This window comes from Saccopteryx bilineata, chromosome 1 (genome assembly GCF_036850765.1).
Source record: "Saccopteryx bilineata isolate mSacBil1 chromosome 1, mSacBil1_pri_phased_curated, whole genome shotgun sequence".
NCBI classification, from domain to species: Eukaryota; Metazoa; Chordata; class Mammalia; order Chiroptera; family Emballonuridae; genus Saccopteryx; species Saccopteryx bilineata.
The window spans coordinates 96,785,756-96,806,714 of NC_089490.1; the positions used below are offsets into that span (position 1 = coordinate 96,785,756).

At 43.0% G+C, this 20,959-nt stretch overlaps 1 protein-coding gene across 3 annotated transcripts in view; it reads left to right on the forward strand.

Annotated features, from left to right (window-relative positions):
• ANO2 (anoctamin 2) overlaps positions 1-20,959 on the forward strand; it is a 348,314-nt gene that overhangs the window by 300,537 nt on the left and 26,818 nt on the right. For all 3 annotated transcript variants that reach the window (XM_066261651.1, XM_066261659.1, XM_066261667.1), the window contains one exon: positions 8,065-8,210. In XM_066261651.1, the coding sequence (XP_066117748.1) occupies positions 8,065-8,210 (146 nt within the window). The remainder of the gene's footprint in view (positions 1-8,064; positions 8,211-20,959) is intronic.

Below are 20,959 nucleotides of genomic sequence, written 5' to 3' on the forward strand. Positions count from 1 at the left end.
CTGGCATGCCCACTAGGAGGCGATGCTCTGCCCGTCTGGGTCATTGCTCCATTGCAACCAGAGCCATTCTAGAACCTGAGGCGGAGACCATGGAGCCATCTTCAGCGCCTGGGCCAACTTTGCTCCAATGGAGCCTTGGCTGTGGGGGGGGGGGGGGAGGGAAGAGAGAGAGAGGAAGGAGAGGGGGAGGGGTGGAGAAGCAAATGGGCGCTTCTCCTGTGTGCCCTGGCCAGGAATCAAACCCAGGACATCCACACGCCAGGCCAATGCTCTACATCCCAGCAGGGTTACCACAACCATAGTTTTGATGGCTTGGCAAACCTTCCAATCTAGCAGACTTCTTGAGTTGGAACACTGTTTCCCAATCTTCAATCATTTATGAGCCAACTTTTAAATTTTTTCCTCATATCTGCATGAATAGCTGTTTGCATATTAATTTCCTCTACACCAAATCATTTTTTAATTTAAACTCATAACAGTTCTGAAAGTGGACAACGAACACCATCAGTTACCATGAATAGCAAATAACAATAGAAAGAAATACAATAAGAGCAGAGCCGTATTAACCCATGACATTAGCCTAAGAGCCGCAGTCTCCTTTTGAAAGGAAGAGGCACAGGCATGGAGGGTGGTAAGGAAAGGCCAGCGCAGACTGGGGTTTCTCTGGCTCATAGGCAGTGAGCCTCAATGAGAGCAGGAAAGGAAATAACTTTCCAGGAGCTCTGATGAGATAAAAGGCCAAGTGGAGAGACCTTCTAAAGGTGTCACATGTACCGCTAGTGGAATGTGTCCTTGGCTAGGAACATTGGTTCAGAGCAGTATCTCACCCTTAATCCCCCTGGTTCTCCACGAGGCCGGCACTGAGAGCATGTGTGCCTGAGAATCCTGCACAGCCGCCCTGTTGGACCTCGGATAAGAACTCTGCAACTCTCTCAGACTCTCCGCTTTATCCACCCCTAAATACTGGCAGGTGTCCAAGACAGGGCCACCATGGAAGCCCAGCTCTGTCCAGGTACCTTCCACCAGGCAATGGCATGTCTCACCTTTGCTAGGTCTGGCTCAGAGACCCAGGAGATAGAGAAACAAAATGCTTCCCAGGCCTGTGTGGTCTGGCCTTGGATAATTCCCACTAACACCACCCAGGTTTCTAGGGCTGGCAGAGTTATGGCGGCCGCTTTCCAGAGAGGAGCCAGGTAGCCTTAAACAAACAGGCCCCAGGATATGGCTCATCGTCGGTGACTTCTGAGATGACTTCCGCATGGTGAGCAGCAAGGCAGAATCTGAAGGCGCACTGTTCATTGCCCGAGTCCACTGCTGGAGATCTCCCTCATCCCCTTCCCTCTCACCCCCCCACCTTTTCCTTTTCCATGTATGTTTGCGCAAAATACACTTGGAGCCAAACTGTGTGGTGCCTCTAAAACAGTGATTTTCAACCTTTTTCACCTCATGGAACACATAAAATAATTACTAAGATTCTGTGGCACACCAAAAAAAAATATGTTTTTGCTGATCAGACAAAAAAAAAGTTGTAATTTTGATTCATTTACACTGGGTAGTTATTGTGTTGGATGTTGTCATTTTTTGTTGGTTGGTTTGATAATGTAAGGGTAAAGCAGTCAGTGCCGGGGACTAAATAGTCAGGTATTCCATGTTTTAAAAATTCTTGTGGCACTCTGGTTGAAAATCACTGCTTTAAAACATGTCACATGATGTCCCAACTCCTCACTATAATTTTATCTCAAACTAGGTCCAATATTCCTTAAAGCAGAATTGGAAATGGTCATTGTATGATTCAGAAAGGTGTGTGTGTGTGTGTGTGTGTGTGAGAGAGAGAGAGAGAGAGAGAGAGAGAGAGAGAGAGAGAGAGAATGCCAGAGTGCCAGAGTGTCTCCTGGGCAAAGTCTGGGATGAACAGAGCAGATAGGGCAGTACTTCCACAGGGGAAATACCCCCATCCCTATCCTTATTAAAAGCACAAGAACGCATCCCAGAATAGCTGGGATAGAACCCTGAACACAGACAGTAACATTTTATAAACTTTGCTTTTTTTTCATAAATGTGGAAAATATTACATTTCAAGACATAAAACAGTCTCTCTTTAAAGCCATCATAGTCGGAGGGGGTCTGTGTTCTTCTCAAATACAATGCAATCTGGCCACGAATCCATAATTTAAGGAACAAATTGGAACCTTGTCAGGTGTCAAGAAAAGGAATACATAGCTCAGAGGTTATGTTTCTCTACTTCAGACCATGTAGGGCTTGGTTCTGCCTTCTCTAATGAGGCTTGTGATGCCAGTGGAGTCAGGGTCTGTGGACGACAGCCCAGGGCCCAGATTCCTGTGGCAGGAGGCCCCAGGTGTGAGAGACACTCCTCATGGTCTTGGGGTGACGCGTGGGGCACAAGCAAAGAAAAGGCGCTGAGTTTTCCAGACAGACTTTCTCAGACTTGTCATTTAAAAAGAAACGGAAAAATAGCAGATGAAAAGGATAAGGGGGCAACATCAAAAGAGCTTTTTTAATGAGCAAGTGCATCATACGGTCGGAATCATAATCTGAAGTTTTCCCAAGGGCCCATCTGTATGTTGTACAGTTTTTAGGATGCCTGTTAAATCCTGCTCTTGAGCGACTTTCTGCATTAATTTTTTTAATGGTCACTGAGATTGCCAGGAGGGAAACTTCTGAGAAGGAGGGGTTCATAAGAATTTTGAGCGTTGGCCCTGGGCGCTGAGAATAGCTCCATTACTCCGAGTATCAGTCCCAGACAGGGGTTGCCAGGTGAGTCCCAGTTGGGGTGCCTAAGGGAGTGTCTCACTATCTACCCTCTTCTCACTGAAAAAGAATTATTTGCGGGTTTTTCTCCCTCTTTGCTTTGGACCTCCCCCAGTGTATTACACTGCTGACCACAAAGTTCTCCCTGAAGCTCTCCTGCTGCCCTTTTTTTTGCCACAGGGTCTTCCAGTTGGCCTTCTATTCCTATGACTTCTCCTTCTTTGCCCTTTGAAGGCTCCTTTCCTTCCATTCCATCCCTTAATTGCTGGTATTTTTTCCCACTCTGCTACATTCCCATGTGGTGCTCATTCTAAGGTTTCAGCTCTCTCCATGATTCTCAGATCTTGAGCTCCAACCCAGACCTATTTCCGAGCTCTAGATGCAATTATAGAATTGCTTACTAGACATTGCTACTTAGTTGTCTCATGGCATCCTCCATTCCCACAACTCTTTCTTTCCTTCATTAAAATGCCTCTTCTCTAGTGTCCCCTATCTCAACAAACTGTATAAACATCCACACACGAAGACCCTTTGATACTCACTCTCCTTTCCTTCCCATGTAGTTCACCACCAGCTTCTTAGCTCTACCTCCTAAGCACATCTCAATCTGTCTATGTCTCTTCACATCCATTGCAATCACTAGACTCTACTTTAATCTCTCACCTGAAGCACTGCATAAACTGGTTTACAAGGCCTTCGATGCTGTGAACTTGCCTAATCTCTGAGTCTTATCTTTTGTCACATTCTCTCTCTTGCTCTGCACTCCAAGTATTTTGAACTCTTTTCAGTCCCTTCTATGAGCCATTCTTACATTTGCCTTGACTGTTGTACATATAACATATTGCACATCTCCCACGGGCCTAGAACCTACCTTCGCCGATCATACCACTCTCTCTCTTTCCCATGCTTCTTCTATCATCTCTCGTTGTTTAGTTGTTTTAAACATCTCTTCCTCAGGGACAACTTTTTCTGCTTTAGGCCAGGTTAGGTTTCTTTGTGATGTTCTCATAATTACCTAAACTTCTTCCTTCGTAATCCTTATTATACAATATTGGTAACACTTTAGTTAAGTGTTTATTTTTCCAGCTGGACTACCTCATTAAATACACCAGATGTCTTGTTGGTTGCATTTATTTTTTTTTTCTGGAGATCATATTCTAGGAATCCTCCATTCTCTTATTTAAGCTGGAACTGTTCACTTAACCTTCTATACAGCTATCAAATCTGAGTTTGATCCAATGCCTCCTTTTCCTGATGGATTCCTTGCTTGCTGGGTTATATATTGTTTTCTTTCTTGCTTTCTTGGTTGGTGAAACTCATCTTCCTTTAGTATCATGAGAATGGATGACTTGAAGGATATCTTTTAGGAAAACTGGGATGTGTGAAAATGTCTTAATCTACCTTTGCACTTGATGTATACTTTAGCTGGGTATAGAATCCTGTTTAAAATCATTTGCCTCCTCAATATTAATACATTTCTCTAGAATTTTCTAGTGTCAAGGGCTAATGATGATAGTTCTAATATCATTTTGGCCCCAAATAGTTTTTAGAGAATCTGTTTGTCCCTCTGGGTTGGGAAGCTTTTAGAATCCTTTTCATTATTCTTGGAGTCTTGCAATTCCATAGTTAATGTTATTTTGTTTGTTTGTTTTATTACCATTATGCTGAGTAGGTTCTTACAATCAGAAAATGCATATCCTTCACCTCTGGGACATTCCTTTTGTATTTTCTTCCCCAGCATTTTCTTGGTCTTCTCTTCCTTTCTTTCATTTTTGTTTTGTTTTGTTGGATGAAACTTTTTTAAAAAAATTAAATTTAATGGGCTGGCATTGATTAATAAAAGCATATGGTTTCAGGTAAATATTTCTATTCAGCCTTTGAACTGTCGACTGAGTGTGTGCCCATCAGTCTTCTCTTTCTGATTAAATGTTAGAGTTCTTAGATTGATTCGTTTTCTTATCTTTTTTATTGTCCATTTATGTGTTTTTTGTACTATTCTTTTCCTGAGTTTATTGATATTTAGATTCCTCACGTTTTATTGAATTTCTTTCTGATCTAGAGTTTTCCTGCTTCATTTTCTCCTCCAAATAAACTTTTGCTCCTGCTGATGTTAGGAAATGGTAGTTGCTTGAGCAGTATGGGTGGGCAGACATATTAGGGCCTACTGTTTCTTTTTTTTTTTTTTAATTCATTTTAGAGAAGAGAGAGAGAGAGAGAGAAGGGGGGGAGGAGCAGGAAACATCAACTCCCATATGTGCCTTGACCAGGCAAGCCCAGGGTTTTAAACTGGCGACCTCAGCATTCCAAGTTGATGCTTAATCCACTGTGCCACCACAGGTCAGGCTAGGGCCTACTGTTTCTTAAACAGTGCATTTAGCAGTCATTACCCACTGCCTTCGTGATACCTGGTACCTGCAATTTCTGAGCCTTTCTGAGATTTTGCAGCATGAGTTGGCTTGTTTTTCTCTGCTGTCATTCACTATAAACACTTGGTATTCAACCACAACAGCTTTGCTAACTCCTACATCCATGTTCATCTTCCAAGGTATTCATTACAACTCTCATGCACTACTCTATTCATGACTATTTTCTTTAACTTTGTGGTTTTACACATTTTATAATTCATTCACTGTCATGTTTATAGCATTTCAGAAGTAGATAGGGATATATGCATGTGTTCAATTTTCCATCTTTAATTAAAATGATTATTTTTTTACTAAATATTTATCTAAGTTTTCTGATGATCGTTATCTGGAGAAAAGTCTCCATTTAAATTCTGATTCTAGGCCTGACCTGTGGTGGCGCAGTGGATAAAGCGTTGATCTGGAACGCTGAGGTCACTGGTTCAAAACCCTGGGCTTGCCTGGTTAAGACACATATGGGGAGTTGATGCTTCCTGCTCCTCCCCCCTTTCTCTCTGTCTCTCACTCTAACTCTCCTCTCTAAAATGAATGAATAAGTAAATAAATAAATAAAAAATAAATAAATAAATTCTGATTCTAGACCTCCTCTTCTACTTCCTCTTCCTTCCTCCATTTTTTCCTTCTTTTCTTTTCTCTCTCTTTATTTTTTTCTTTTATCCTCTTTTTTTTTGTTCCAACTCACGGATAGGGTCTCAGCTGCTCCATAGTATTTGGTTTCAGAATCTTTAGGCTTCATCTGGGTTTTTCTAAATTTCTATTATTACAGAATTATTGCTTGCTAATTTATTATGAAATATTTTACTTCTGCTTTCATGGATTTAATCTTATTCTTTATATCCTCCTTTGCTGCTGCTGCTGATGATGATGATGATGATAGAGACAGTGGTAGATATAGTTGGTGAGGTCTTGGCACGTGCTAAGCCCTTAGTGAAGCATGTTACATAGATTATCTCCTTTAACTAATCCTGTGGGCTGGCTAACATTTTCTTATTGATAAGAAACAAAAGATTATGGAATTTTTTTTATTTTTATTTTTTAGCGAGAAAGAGACAGAGAGAGGGACAGATAGGGACAAACAAGAAGGGAGAGAGGAAAAAAGCATCAATTCTTCTTTGCAGCACCTTAGTTGTTCATTGATTGCTTTCTCATATGTGCCTTGACCAGGGGGCTCCAGCAGAGCAAGTGGCCCCTTGCTCAAGCCAGCGACTTTGGGCTTTAAGCCAGCAACCTTTGTGCTAAAGCCAGTGACCTCATCTGGCCCAAGCTGGATGAGCCCGCACTCAAGCCAGCCAACTCAGCATTTTGAACCTGGGTCCTCCGCATCCCAGTCCAATGCTCTGTCCACTGCGCCACCGCCTGGTCCAGCGAGATTAAACTGGCCCAATACACTATAGCCGGTGAATTGTGAAACTAGGTTTTAAACAACTATTTTCTGACTTCAAAGGTCAGACTTGACCCACTTCACTATACTGCATCTTCTTGATGGCAAATGATATTAGACAGACATTGATTAGAACATAATTTTGAATAATTAGATTTCCATTAACTGTCAGAAGTACTTTCTAACAATAGAGTGAGATGCCTGATGTTAACAGGAGTGCTAGTCTGAAAATAGCTACACAGGGGCTGGATGATCTGGTGTGAGGAATGTGGAGGGCGGAGGTGGTTTCCTGCATTTAGATGGAGCATGGACTTCAAAATCCCTTTAAATTCTTCAAGTCTATTATTCTGTCTGCTCTGCTGTTAATTCTCCTCCAAACTATCTCCGGATAGTTTCTCATAGAATGATTAGCAGAGTTGGCAGGCTGCTCTTTCATTTCATTTCATTCTCTATGTATTGTGTCTTAATGAGAATTATGTAATGACTATGCTCTCGTGTATATTTTAACATTTAATATTAAAATAATAATAGTTGCCATCTGTTAAATGTTTACCATGTCGAGATATTATGCTAAAACTTGTGTAAACATTCTTTTACTTAATCCTTGTACCAACCTTGAGAGGCCGGGCCATTAATTGTCCTGTTATCCTTCTAGACCAATAAAGTCCTGCATTTGATTGACTTAGTCTGCTTGGGCTGCCATAACAAAATACCACAGACTGTGTGGCTTAAAAAACAGAAATTTATTTTCTCGGAGTTCTGGAGGCTGGAACGTTTAAGATGAAGTACTGGCAGGTTTTGGTTTCTAGTGAGGGCCTTCTTCCCGGCTTGCGGATGACCGTCTCCTCCCTGTGTCCACACCTGGCAGAGCCAGGAGAGCACTGTCTCTTCTTTGTGTGAAGAAGCTACCAGTCCTATGGATTAGGGCCCTACTTTTATGACCTCATTTAACCTTAATCTCTAAAAGCCCTATCTCTAAGCACAGTCACATTAGGGGTTAGAACTTTGACATATGAATTGAAGGGGAGAGAGGATTGAGTTCAACTAATAGCAGTGGCAGAGAATGTTTGGCTTGGCTTTAATGGAAAGAATATGCTGTTTATGTTATTAAAACCTGAAAATTTTTGGAAGAGAGCATCTTTTTACTATTTTCTAGACACCCTCTCCCCCTATGAAGAGAGCAAACAGATCACCTGTTAGATGATAGAACTGTCTCAGTATTTGGCAGGAAAGGCCAACTCTCTTGCTGCTTATTAAAAAGCAAAAAGAATTCCATTTCTTTCCTAATCCTTTGTATGGGGTTTTTCATTATCTTGATAAAGGACTTCCTCGGGTTCTGTTTAAGAGAAAACCAGTCTCCGTAGTATCCCTCTATCTGTCCTTGGATCAGGGGTGACTTCAGTGTCAACACTTCATTTGTTCCCCCTTTCTGTCTGCAGAGCTAACCCTGTCCTCCAGAGGCTTCTGGTGACTGGTCTGTTTCTGTTCCAGGAAGCTGAAGAAACTGTTTCGGAAGCTGAAAGATGAGACAGAACCTGAAGAAACTGACTCTGCCCATTCAAAGCATCCAGAGCAGTGGGACCTAGACTACAGCTTGGAACCATACACTGGGCTAACACCAGAGTACATGGAAATGAGTAAGACCCGTAGTCGTTCCTTCCACTGGATGCAAGTTCAGACAAGGGGTTTGGGGGAAGGGTGAGGAGGGGGTTAGGGAAATGAATAGGACAGCCACTGCACCTTCCTGGGCTTCCTGGTTCCACAATGTCACCACATAAAAGTTGAGGGGTATGGAGCAGAAAGAACCCTGGAATGAGAACTGGGAGCAACTCTCATCACAAAGATACTAGGATGATGCCCTCTTCTCCTTGGGCTTCTTCTCCTCGTTTTATATCATTGATAAAGCTGAAAGAGAAATAGTGAAGTCTGAAATTTAAGAATAGAGTTTCCATTAAGGAAAACTAATCTATGTATATGTATATGTATATGTATATGTGTGTGTGTGTATATATATATATATATATACATATACATATACACACTCTTGGGACAAGAGTGTGTGTGTGTGTGTGTGTGTGTGTGTGTGTGTGTGTGTGTGTGTATATATATATATATATATATATATATATATATCTTTGACATGGAGAATGTAGAAGAATCCCCTACTCTGATCAGGTAGGGCTGGATAAAATGCCAACATTTCTCTTAAAAATTTGGAGATGTTTTATGTAGGAGATGAGAAGTAGATTACTAGTTACTGAGCCTCTGGTTATTCTTGGATAAGACTCTAAAACAGGAGTGCGTGTAGGACAAGCTGATAGAACACAGTTGTTTCACATGTGGTTGAGAAGCCATGAGTTTTCAATTATGAGAAATGTCTCATCTTAGACAAGCTGCCTTCAAACTCTTAGCTACTTGTGAATAATTCTAATCTTTTTATTGAGGTGTATATTTGAGAAGCCTCTTTCCAAGAGTTAGGACTAATGAATTAAAAACATAGGACCAAGAGGTCAGACATATCATCTAAACATTTACTCACTCTAGAGTGTTGGAGAAACATCAATCAGATCCAACAAAAGAATCACTCAATGCTTTAGTATCATTGTATTTCCATAATGACTCCTGCCTTCTTTGATTAATCACTTTTAACGGGGGATACCAATGCCTCTTTCTGGGCACTGGGTACTTCACTTGTTATATCTAATTTATATTTATCTTCTTCTATTTGTAAAAATGTGTGTATGTATGTTAAGAGTAGAGAGAAATACAGGGTCTATGTTATAACCTCAAAAGTTCTGTTCTGGAAATCTAATATTCCAGGCAAAGCCTGAACTCTGTATTCTAAATAAACTCACCAGAGAAGAAATAATCATTGTGTCTGCTTCAGGAACAATAGACGAAGAAAATAGCAAGATTCAGTTTATATAAGCACATTTCTCCTTTATGCTTCTCACTTTTAGCTAAGTGTTACCTCTGATCCCTCTCTAACCAGATATTTACACAGAGATGATTACTCGTACTATGTTTCAGATGCTATTATATGCCTGCCATCCTCTCAGAAGGAAATTGCTGCCAGAGATTGAGGCTTCCATTGGGAAAGGGTTTACATGAGACATCCTTGAGCTCTGTCACTCAACCTCCATTCTCCCATTCCAGTCCTCTGCCCCCACCAGCCAATTATTTGTGTAGGTTTTCCATGACTGTCCATTTGAAAGCTTCTTTTGAGTGATTAAGAGTAGAGGCCCTCAAGCCATATGCCTTGGGTTCAAATTTTGGCTTTATCTCCAGCTAGCTGGGCAGCTTTGGGTAATTGTGTCTCAAATTACTTTAGTTGTAAATAATAATAATGTCTACCTAATGGGATTGTTGTAGTTAATGAATTAATATCTGTGAAGTTCTTAGAAGAGTGTCTAGGCCATAGAAAAACTATGTTAAGTGTCAAGTGTTGTTTCTCTTAATGGACCTGAGGCCCTAGGAAGGCAGAGTGTGGGAGAATATGCTCCATTTTGCCAGCCATTGTGTCACTGAATAGACAACCACTCTGTGTTCAAACTCAGATACTAACAATTAATGAGAAGAGGAAAAAAACAAACTAGAAGACTTGGTGATTTCTGGAAGAACTGCACAGCAAGATTATAGAGAGTGAAATTCATTCTATTGATTGAACACACAAACACACACACTCTCTACTTACAGGTTATAAGGGAATAAAACAATCATACAGCAGAAGGTTTGAAAATATGTAGGAAAAAAATGGCCCTGGCCAGTTGACTCAGTGGTAGATCATTGACCCAGCATGTGGATGTCTGAGGTTCAATTCCCAGTCAGGGCATACAGAAGAAGTGACTGTCTGCTTCTCCACCCCTCCCCCTCTCCCTCTCTCTCTCTCTCTCTCTCTCTCTCTCTCTATCTCTCTCTTCTTCTTCCGCAGCCGTGGCTCAGTTGGAGCAAGTTGGCCCCAAGTGCTGAGGATGGTTCCATGGCCTTGCCTTAGGCACTAAAATAGTCCTGTTGCGGCCCTGGCCGGTTGGCTCAGTGGTAGAGCGTCAGCCTGGCATGCGGGGGACCTGAGTTCAATTCCCAACCAGGACACATAGGAGAAGCCCTTCCTTCCCCTCTCTCTCTCTCTTCCCCTCCCACAGCCAAGGCTCCATTGGAGCAAAGATGGACCGGGCGCTGGGGATGGCTCCTTGGCCTCTGCCCCAGGCGCTAGAGTGGCTCTGGTCGCGGCAGAGCGACACCCCGGAGGGGTAGAGCATCGCCCCCTGGTGGGCAGAGCATCACCCCTGGTGGGCGTGCCAGGTGGATCCCGGTCGGGCGCATGCGGGAGTCTGTCTGACTGTCTCTCCTCGTTTCCAGCTTCAGAAAAATACAAAAAAAAAAAAATAGTCCTGTTGCTGAGCAATGGAGCTACAGCTCCAGAAGGACAGAGCATCACCTGGTAGGGGGCTTCCAGGTGAATCCCAGTTCGGGTGCATGCAGGAGTCTATCTGCTTCCCCACTTCTCATTTAAGAAAAATATTTTAAAAATAGAAAAAAAAATGAATCATTTCCCCAAAACTTCCCTCATTCAAGTACAACATTTATTAACATTTTGGTGCTGTTTCATATATATATATATATATATATATATATATATATATATATATATAAAATCCTTTTATATACACACACACACACACACATATATATATGAGATTTTAAATATATGGCTTTAAAAATAAAGTTGTGCTCATACTCACACATATGTTTCTCTTTTTTCATTTAGCATACTATGAATAACTATTCCCAAGTTATCACATTAAATTCAAAGTGAATAGCTCCATAAATAATAAATAATTCCTCTCATAAATGTACCATAGTTTATTTACTTGTCTTTTAATGAAGTGTGTTATAGGCTCATTTTCTAATTCTCCCTCATTTTAGTGATCTAATATATACTTTCTTCACATATACAGTCTTTTGCACATTGGAAATAGTATTATTTCCTCAAATAGACTCCCACAGATGTGATTACTAAATCTGACAGATGGCCATTATATGGTTCTTGATTTAGTTTATTAAATTCCTCTCTGAATAGATTAGTTCACCTACCCTCAGGCAATATACAAAATATCCTTCCAGTGAGTACACATTATTCAGTATCTAGCAGTCATGTAATATGGAAGAATTAATTATTAGTGGGCAGGCAAGCTTGAGATTCCCAGGCCCTGTGCCTACCTTATTCTACCTTGTTGGCCTGAATATTTCAGACTCACCTGTAAGCTCTTCACTGTGCTTCCTCTGTGAAGTCATTCTAGATAAAGCCCTGTTCTTCTTGAGAGGAACTTTTAATTATTTGTTTTTCTGTCCCAGTGTTGTATTTGATATACACACTGATGGTGCATCTTATAGAATCATGTTAATACTGCTCATATATCTGTTCTTCAGTACACCCAGTCTATTAGATTCCAAAAATCAGTAAGGAGGGACTAAGGCTTATTCACCTTCATATCCTCCAGAGAATTGTACATTTCCTGGCAGATAATATGTCTGATAAACAAAAACAAAGATCAGTGAATGAATGAGAAGGTTTCTTAACAGAAGTAAGTTTCTTATAATGTTAAGTGGCAAATGAAGGGTCGTTTTCAAAGCAAGCCTTTGTTGATGATGGGTCAAGGATATTCTGAAGAGTTTTCCAGCTCGGGGTAGAAGGTTGGACCTGATCCCTAAGTTCTCTTCTGGTACTGAGAATTTACACATGAATAATAAGAGTAAGGTAGAGCATTTTAAGGAAAAGGGCTGGCAAATGCAAATGTTAGGTTTTGCTAGAAAGGGTTCAGGTAAAGACCTAGGATTAACAGAGAACATTGAAGACCAAACAAGTTTGCATTTCACATTAGGACATAAGAAACAGTTATAAAACCTTGGCCAATGCTGTGACTATATATGAATCTGTTTTCCTTGAGGGAATGGGCAGCAAGTCTAGAAGGGAGATAGTAAGAAATGAGAAAACACAGGTAACCTCAGTCATTTATTCATTCATCAAACACTTATTAAACACCTAGAGGAGCAAGTTTGGAGACCAGAACAGTCTCTTTAACAATTCAAGTTGATATTAATTCAGTCAAGAATCTAATTGATATTGATTCAGTCTTTTCTGGAGAAAGAAGCCTGGACCACACATGGCTTTTCCAACCTGGGTTTCATAGAAAGTCACTCATAGCACTCTGGAGGCCATTTTGCTGTCAATTATTTTAGAGATATACTTGTTTTATTTCATATTTTATATAAGTACAAGGACAATGGTTCTGAGTTAGATTCCTTTCATTCTTTTAATCTCTGAATTAACCCTCTTCACCCTTTAAGGAAGTATTTACTCCCATGTGCAATCAAAGACTGCAAAATAAACTACTAAGTGATGACTTCATCTAACAGTGCAGGTGGTCAAGTGTGGTTAGAGGTGGGTTCTGGAGTGAAGCCACCAGGCTTTGAATCCTAAGTGTGCTGTAGCCAGTTACATGACTGTGAGCTTGCTGTCCAAAGTCAGCCAGGCCCAGTTTCCTCATCTCAAAAGCAGGTTTGATGATAATAACATCTACCTAATTAGGATGGTTCTGAGAAATGAGCGATGTACATAAAGTAGTTTAAAAAACAGTGCTTAATGCACATTGGCTCTCAATGACTATTAGCCGCCATTGTTATTGTCAGTTCTTTATCTTTAATCCTGAAATAAACAGAACACTGTTTGGAACCCCTGAATGTAGTGGCCCTGGGAAGTCTTCCATCCTGTCAGTGTGAGGTTGGGCAATAATGTTTAAAGACTGAGGGTACCAGTCTCCAAAGCACATCTGACTCCCTCAGAAGCCTGAGATACAAACATTTTGAGATTTCTGTCCTTCCAGAGAACCCCAAGCCCTTTGGGCGGGCTCTCCTTGACAAACCTGACATCTCAAATGCCTCTCTTTTTGTCATCTGTTTATCTAAAACATGCAAATTTTTGTTCTTCTAGTCATCCAAAAGATAATCATTATTGTCTTCCCGACATCATCAGGAATTCAATTAGCCTCTTTAGAGTATTCCTCTTCCTCCTCCTCCTTCTTCTAATAGCAAATAACAGTTTTATGAATTAGCAACAGTAAATGATAAAAACCCAACTTCCAGCTTCTTAAAAGCCTCCCAAGCTCTGAGGCCTTGGACTATTAATGTAGGCAATGAGATTAACATCTTCTGCTATTCACACAGTCAGAAGAAGCCTCATTTTCTCAATCCTGGGTTTTCATCCTGTCAAACTGTTATAGAAGGGGGGGGGGGTGATGATCGCACATTTACTTATTCATTATTTGAAATGAAAGCCAGATAGTTATTCTGAAGAGCAAAGAGCTGTCGGTCTCCCCTGCTCTCTGGGTATGTACACTGAGACCTGTAGGAATCACCCAGCTGGAGGAGATGCTTGGGGCAGGTCCCCCTCAGTGACCATGACATCAACACCCTTGCCACTGCATTCCAGTTTTCTCATGAAATCATGAGCTTGAAATCCTGGGCTCAGGAGGAGCATCTATGACTTACATAGACTCTGTGGCCTTCCCCATGACTCCTCTCTGACTTTGCATCAACTTCAGTTGGGGAGATACCTGCTCAGTGTGATCCTGAGTCTTTTTTACCTATGGCTTCTTACCTCACAAACTTTGCCTCTACCAAGAATTTTGGATTCCCATGGAAGCCCTTGCCACTCTTTGATCTATGGCAAATGTCTCCTAGTTTGTCTCCCAGCTTCCTTTCTCTTTCCCTCTTCCCCTTCTCATTCTCACTTTTAAACCTAATTTTCATAAAATGCAATCCAGAGCATATTGTCTTTGACATTTAGAATCCTTCAATGTTACTGACTTCCTTTAAGATAAAATCCAAAACCCTCTGCTTAGCACGTCAGGGCATCCATGAGCCGTTCCTGCTTTACAAGCCCTCCTTGATGCCACATATCCACATCCAGTTTTCTCCTGTCTCCTGGTCTGAGTTTGCCTATCTGTCTGCAACAAGTCTGGCTGAGCAAAGCAGGCTCAGATATATCTCATGGAAGCATTTCTGGTCCCCCCACTTTCAGTTCCTCCTTCTGTTTTACTTGCCTTTTTTTTTTTTTTTTTTTTTGACAGAGATAGAAAGTCAGAGAGAGGGACAGACAGGAAGGGAAAGAGATGAGAAGCATCAATTCTTTGTTGCAGCACCTTAGTTGTTCATTGATTGCTTTCTCTATACTTGCTTTGATATAGGAGAAAATGTGAGTGCTTTGGGGGCAAGACTGAGCCTTATTCCTCTCTAGCCACAACACTCAGCACAGTTCCTGGAACATAGTAAGAGCTCAATAAAAGAGTTCTTGAATGAATGGCTTCTTAATGCCCCTTCCTTCAGTAGCAGGGAGATAGAGACCCCACTGTGCTGTATTCTTTGATATTTGTGGACATATTTGTACACATTTTTAATATGCAGCAACTTTCATCTCCTGAGACCAAAGTAAACCCTGTTTATTATCAGGGTTTCCCTCAAAAGCAAAGTCACTTCTGGTTTTAATTTTCTCCTTTGCCTTCGGGGATCAAGTCATTAGTGGAAGTGGACAGAATGGAATGCTCTTGCTCACACTCGGATTTAAACTCAACTCCAATTTCAAGTCTTTCCCTCTGTCATGTCCCCTGCAAGCCATCCTTGAGGGTAATGGTGTGTCAGGGCCTGTACAACAAATGGGCCTGGGCCCTGCAGGCCCTAAGGACCTAGTGGCAGAGAAACATGGGCCAACAGTTCCAAGAAAGAGCCTCGCTGTCAGAAAAAACATAGCCAACTGCTTGCTTCAGAGCAGTTAGGTTTTTGCAGTTTTCACTTGATAGAGCAGAGGTGTGTCAGAGAACCATCCACTCTTGGGTTTCTTTTAGCTCATAATGGCCCGCTTATGGAACATCCTTGGGTTTCAGAAACTTCCTACTTAGGCAGCGCAAACTCAGGACTGAAGACAAGAGGCTCACCTCCCAGCCACCCTCTCAGGCTTATTCTGGTACTTTACACAAGGCCAGGAAGAGAATCCATCTCAGGGAAAACATTTTCAGCCCTCCTGACTGGGCTTAGTTCCTATAACTATTTTCTGAGTTCTCTACCACGTTTGTTGTCCCCCATCTGTCCTCCAGGCTCCTAGCTGAGAAACCTCCTTATCACCGTTCCTTCCTCTCTACACAGCCCCATCCAGCGGGAGGGCCTGCCCCTGGAATATCTCTGGAAGCTGCTCCTGCATGTAGCCTCTCAGCCTCCTGCACTTGCTGCTTTTTCTGCTATACCCTCAACACCACCACTGCAGCCACCATCTCACTGCTACCCTGTTGATTCTTTCTGAGGAGTAGTGGTGGTCTTTTTCATTGTTCAGAAACTTCCAGAGTTCTGTATCCCTAACAAGGCCTTTGTGGGACATCCTGTCAATTTATTTATTTAACCCTAAGCCCTTTCACAATTCGAGGTACAGCCACAATGAACCCCTCAGACCATTTCTCACCCACAGCCTACTTTTCACTCTTTTCATGCCTGACCTCATGTATTCCTTGTGCCCTGGAATTCCTTGTGGTTTCCCATTCACATGACCCAAACCAGCTCTGTGTCACTTCCTCCCCAAAGCGCCTTCCTATCCCTAACCTAACCCTTCTCCTGTCCTCAGTATGTCAGCACCCTTCCCCACAGTGTGTTAGACAAGCTGCCTCCTAAATCAGTGATGCTCATTGGTAGTTAATTTCCAGAGGGCAGGCTCCTCCTATCGATAGGTCCCACCACAGTGTGGGCCCTGGAACATCCTGGGTAAACTAGTAAAGGAGCGACTGAATGACTAAACCGACCAGGCTATCATTTATCTAGCATTCCCTTTCCCTCATCCAGGCTGAAGCAATCTCACTTCTAGTAATGCTGATATCCGTCTCATTTAATGGGCTGCTAATCCAGGGAGTGGATTATCAAGAATGGTGGTTATCCTTGTTTCTCTTTCTCTGCCTCCTTCTCCTCTCACATCTCCCCCCTCCCTCCCCCGCCCCTCCGCTTCTGCCTTCTCCCCTCCCCCTCCCCCTCCGCTTCTGCCTTCTCCCCTCCCCCACGCCAAGCCGATTATGAACTCCTTTCCAGTGAGGAAGCCAGGGAAATAAGAGAAGGCGTAATGTGAACCCATCCCTGCTGCTCATAGGTAGCAGCTCTGGGAAACAGCTTGGTGGGAGAGAAGGCTGAAGTCCACGCATATCAAAACTTAGTTGGAGGCCATTGTTTCTGCTATCCCCATGGATAAGTAAAACTTGGTGATAGTAATCACCACTGCTTCTGATTTCTCTGCACCCTGTCTTCAAAGTGGAAGTCCCTTAAACCTCAGATATTCACTGTAGGGCAGAGTGAGAGCAACATCTCTCCTTCCCATCTTCCCAGGGTGTCAGACGAGACTTGGGTGCTTACCCACCTCTGCCTTTATCTAGCACTGTGACCTCGGGCATGTCAAATCATCTCTGGGCCCCACCTTCCTCCTTGACATTACAGTTGACCCTGAGCAACGCAGGGGTTAGAGGCACCAATCCCACACACAGTCAAAATTCTGCCAATAATTTTGACTCCCCTAAAACTTTGCTAGTAGCCTTCTGTGGACTAAAAGCCTTGCTGATAACACAAACAGTAGATTAACATATGTTGTGCATGCTATGTATTGTGTACTGTATCTTCACAATAAAGTAAGCTAGAGAAAAGCAAATGATATTAAGAAAATCATTATGAAGAGAAAATACACTTACAGTACTGTACTGCATTGACTGGTACCATTAAGTTCTTTTAAAAAAGAAAATCTGTGCAGTTCAAACTGTGTGATTCAAGGGTCAAATGTGTAGGGAATTATGCTAGATGATGAGTTTTTTCTTGCAGACATGCAACCCACTGTTCTGTGGTCATAACCAATTGTGTAATGAGTCACAACTAATGTGCTACTACTAATAATATGTTTAAAAAATATAAAGTAAAACATTCATTGCCCCCCTCACTTTAGCACATTCCTAGATTACTTTTGAGCGAGAGAGCAAGGTGTAAGAATGAGACGGCACTCAAACTCCAGCTGTGCAGGCTTTATTAGAGGAGAAAGACCTGCGGGGCACTTCTCTGAAAGAAGGGCCCCAAAAACAGACTGAGGCAAAACTTTATAGGGTTGGGGATAGCTTTGAGAAAGGGTGTGCTGGTATGTTAGGCTTTCTGAATACTCCTCCTTGGGGTGATTGACCAGCTTCCTGGAACCCCTCTGTCCCAGGGGCGATTGTCCGGTAATTAAGGGTGGGGTCAGGCAGCCAGTGGAACAGCAAAAGGGCAGTTGTACTTCCTGGTAAATTCATGTATTTATCACAAGGGAGGTTTCAAAACCTGGCTACACCAGTAGAAGTGAGGGGTGTGTGTAATCATTTTTCATCGAGTGTCTTGACAAGGATAAAGAGTCTCAAACTGCTGGCCAGGTGACCTCCAGGGTCTCTTCCAGCGCTAGCAACTTAGTATACACTTACCAGCTAGATATCTGCCCAACCATCAGCTAGATTTGCTCTACAGCCCCTTTCCAGACCACTCATGACCTGTGGGAACTTGGGCTTCAATAAAGGGATGGGGTGGAGTGAGGCTTTCTCCCTCAATGAGCTAGACCTCCCCATTCCCAAAAGGGCCCTCCTCTTGGGCTTTGAACAGAAAACAAGAGCAGTGAAACCCAAGCGGGCCACTCCCTCTGGTGCCGCTGCCATGGTGATCCCTGGCCAGGCGCTCAGCTGTCAGCTTCCTTCCCAGTGATCCCCAGGACCACCCATGCAGACAGGAAGTGTGCTGAGCCCACTCTGAGCCTGCCTGTTGTAACGGTGAGGTGGCAGGCAGCGAGGCGGGTCATCAGTTGAGGGAGGCAGCAGGGAGAGATGTATTATATTTACATTTTTGTAAATTGTGCTGGAACCAGGGCTGGGTGAGCAGGCGTGGGGGAGGGGCCCTGAGAGGAAGGGGCAGTGGGAGTGAGGGTAAGGCTGGGGGTCAGCCCAAGGAGGGGCGCTGGGGGTAGGGAGCTACCTCCGGGCAGGATTCCTGGTGGGGAGGGGCTGGCTCCAGACAGAGAGAAACCTGAGAGTGAGGGATTAAGCCAGGAAAACCTGTGAGGGGAGCAGCAAGCTTTCGAGGGAATCTCCAATATCAAACCCTTTTCCTGAAGAGCTTACTATGAAGGACTTCAAGGGTAGTCCCCCCCACCCCCCATCTCTGAGGGGAGAAAAGAAAGCTGGCCCAGGAGCAAGCCTTGACATTAATCATCACTGTCCCCAACCCCAAAATGAGGCTTCGGAGCTGCTTTGCCGCAGGCCCTCACAGCCCACTGTGAAGCTTTCCTTGGGGCCTCAGTCTCATTAAGGGCTGCGAGGGAAGCTGTCTGGACACTTGCAGCAGTCCTACTTCTACAGAGTAGAATTTGGCATAAAAACATAAGCCTGAGTTTCATCCTAGAGGAAGAGTTCAGTGACCAGTTCTGAAAGAATCTCCTGATAAAGTTTTATTACCATTTTATCAGGTAAATCAGGGGTGCAGTTGTCAGTTTCCCACCAGAACACCAGCAGCCCAAGCTCGTGTTATTCACTAAATTGTGATGGGAGCTTCTTGAGGGCAAGCGCTGTCTTATTTATTCACAGCACTTTACGACAGGGCCAGGCATAGAGCAGGTGCTCAATACATGTGATGAAGAAAGACAAAGATAGAATGAAAAAGTCATCCTTTAGAGAAGCCCTTAAAGATGGAGGGGCAGTTGGACTTTATAGACATCAACTGGTTTTTCTGTATGTTTGTTTGGTTTTTGTTTTTTTTTGAGAGAGAGAGAAAGAAAGGGAGAAGAAGAGAGAGAGACAGGGAGAGGAGCAATAAGAAGCATCAACTCATAGTTGCATCACTTTAGCTGATCATTGATTGCTTCTCATACCTACCTTGACCTGGGGGTGGGGAAACGGCATCCAAGCCAAGCCAGTGACCTCTTGCTCAAACCAGTGACTTTGGGGTCACGTCAGTGATCCCATGCTTACACCAGCACCATCATGCTCAAGCTGACAAGTCTGCGCTCAAGCTGGTGACCTCAGGGTTTTGAACCTGGGACCTCAGCCTCCTGGGTCAATGCTCTGTCCACTGTACCACCACTAGTCAGGCTAGACATTAACGTTTATCAGAGCTTTCCAGAGACCTTGACGGTATTGATTTAGCTGGGACAGTCTATCCCCCTTCCTGCCTCCAGTGGCCAAGATTCCTTATTTTGAAATGTTTTTAATTAGGGAATGCTATCCTCCTAAATAAGGTCAATTTTCTTACAGCAACACAAAATAGTGGTCTTATTGTCTATGTAGTTCTGGCAAAATACCCCATGTAATAGTCAACTACTGCTATGATAATGCTTTATAACAAATCCTCCTAAAAGTCTCAGTGACGTACAACAGAGACAGAGAATAAAGAGCAATGGAAAGAGCTGACTCCAGACATCACTGGGTACCCCACCCTGGAAATGACCAGGTAAAAGTGGCTGCTTATTAAGAAAGAATAAAAGGGACTGAGGCTTCAAGTAGAGTGATGATTCAGGTGACACCCAAGATTCCTTCCAACTCTGATATTCATTGGTCAAGGGTAATAGGGATTACACTGGGTAATTTCCAAGTTCTCAACAGAGGCTGGCTAGATAAAACTAGTCCTGAGGGTGCCTTTGTGGAAGCGATAAAATATTCTAGAATATCTGCCCAACCATCAGCACTGAAGCCTGCAATAGCTCAAAGAACCAGGTAATTCCTTTCCCTGGGCCATCCTGTTTATACAATGTGAGTCATCTGACTGGATAATCAGTCATCTGCCATCTTCTACAAAGACACCCAAATGCAGTTCAGGCAGCATCCAAGGTTGAATTCCAGTATTTCTGGGAAGTAGCATGAGTCATAGGTCATTTCTCTCCTTTTGCTTCTGAAGCATACATTGCTTTTTATTACCTGTGACAGAAGTTCTTCTTCCCCTAAATACCTAAAAGATAAGGAAAGAATATATTTGGGCCCTGGCTGGTTGGCTCAGTGGTAGAGTGTCGAGCTGGTGTGTGGATGTCCCAGGTTCAATTCCCGGTCAGGGCAAACAGGAGAAGCAACCATCTGCTTCTCCTCCCCTCCTACTCTTCCTCTTTCTCTTTCTCTTTCTCTCTCTCTCTCTCTCTCTCTTTCTCTCTCTCTCTCCACCTCCTGCAGTTAAAGCTCAATTGGAGCAAGTTGGCCTCAGGCACTGAGAATGGCTCCATGGCCTCATCTCAGGCGCTAAAATAGCTTGGTTGCAGAGCAACAGAGGAACAGCCCCAGATGGGCAGAGCATTGCCCAGGAGGGGGCTTGCCAGGTG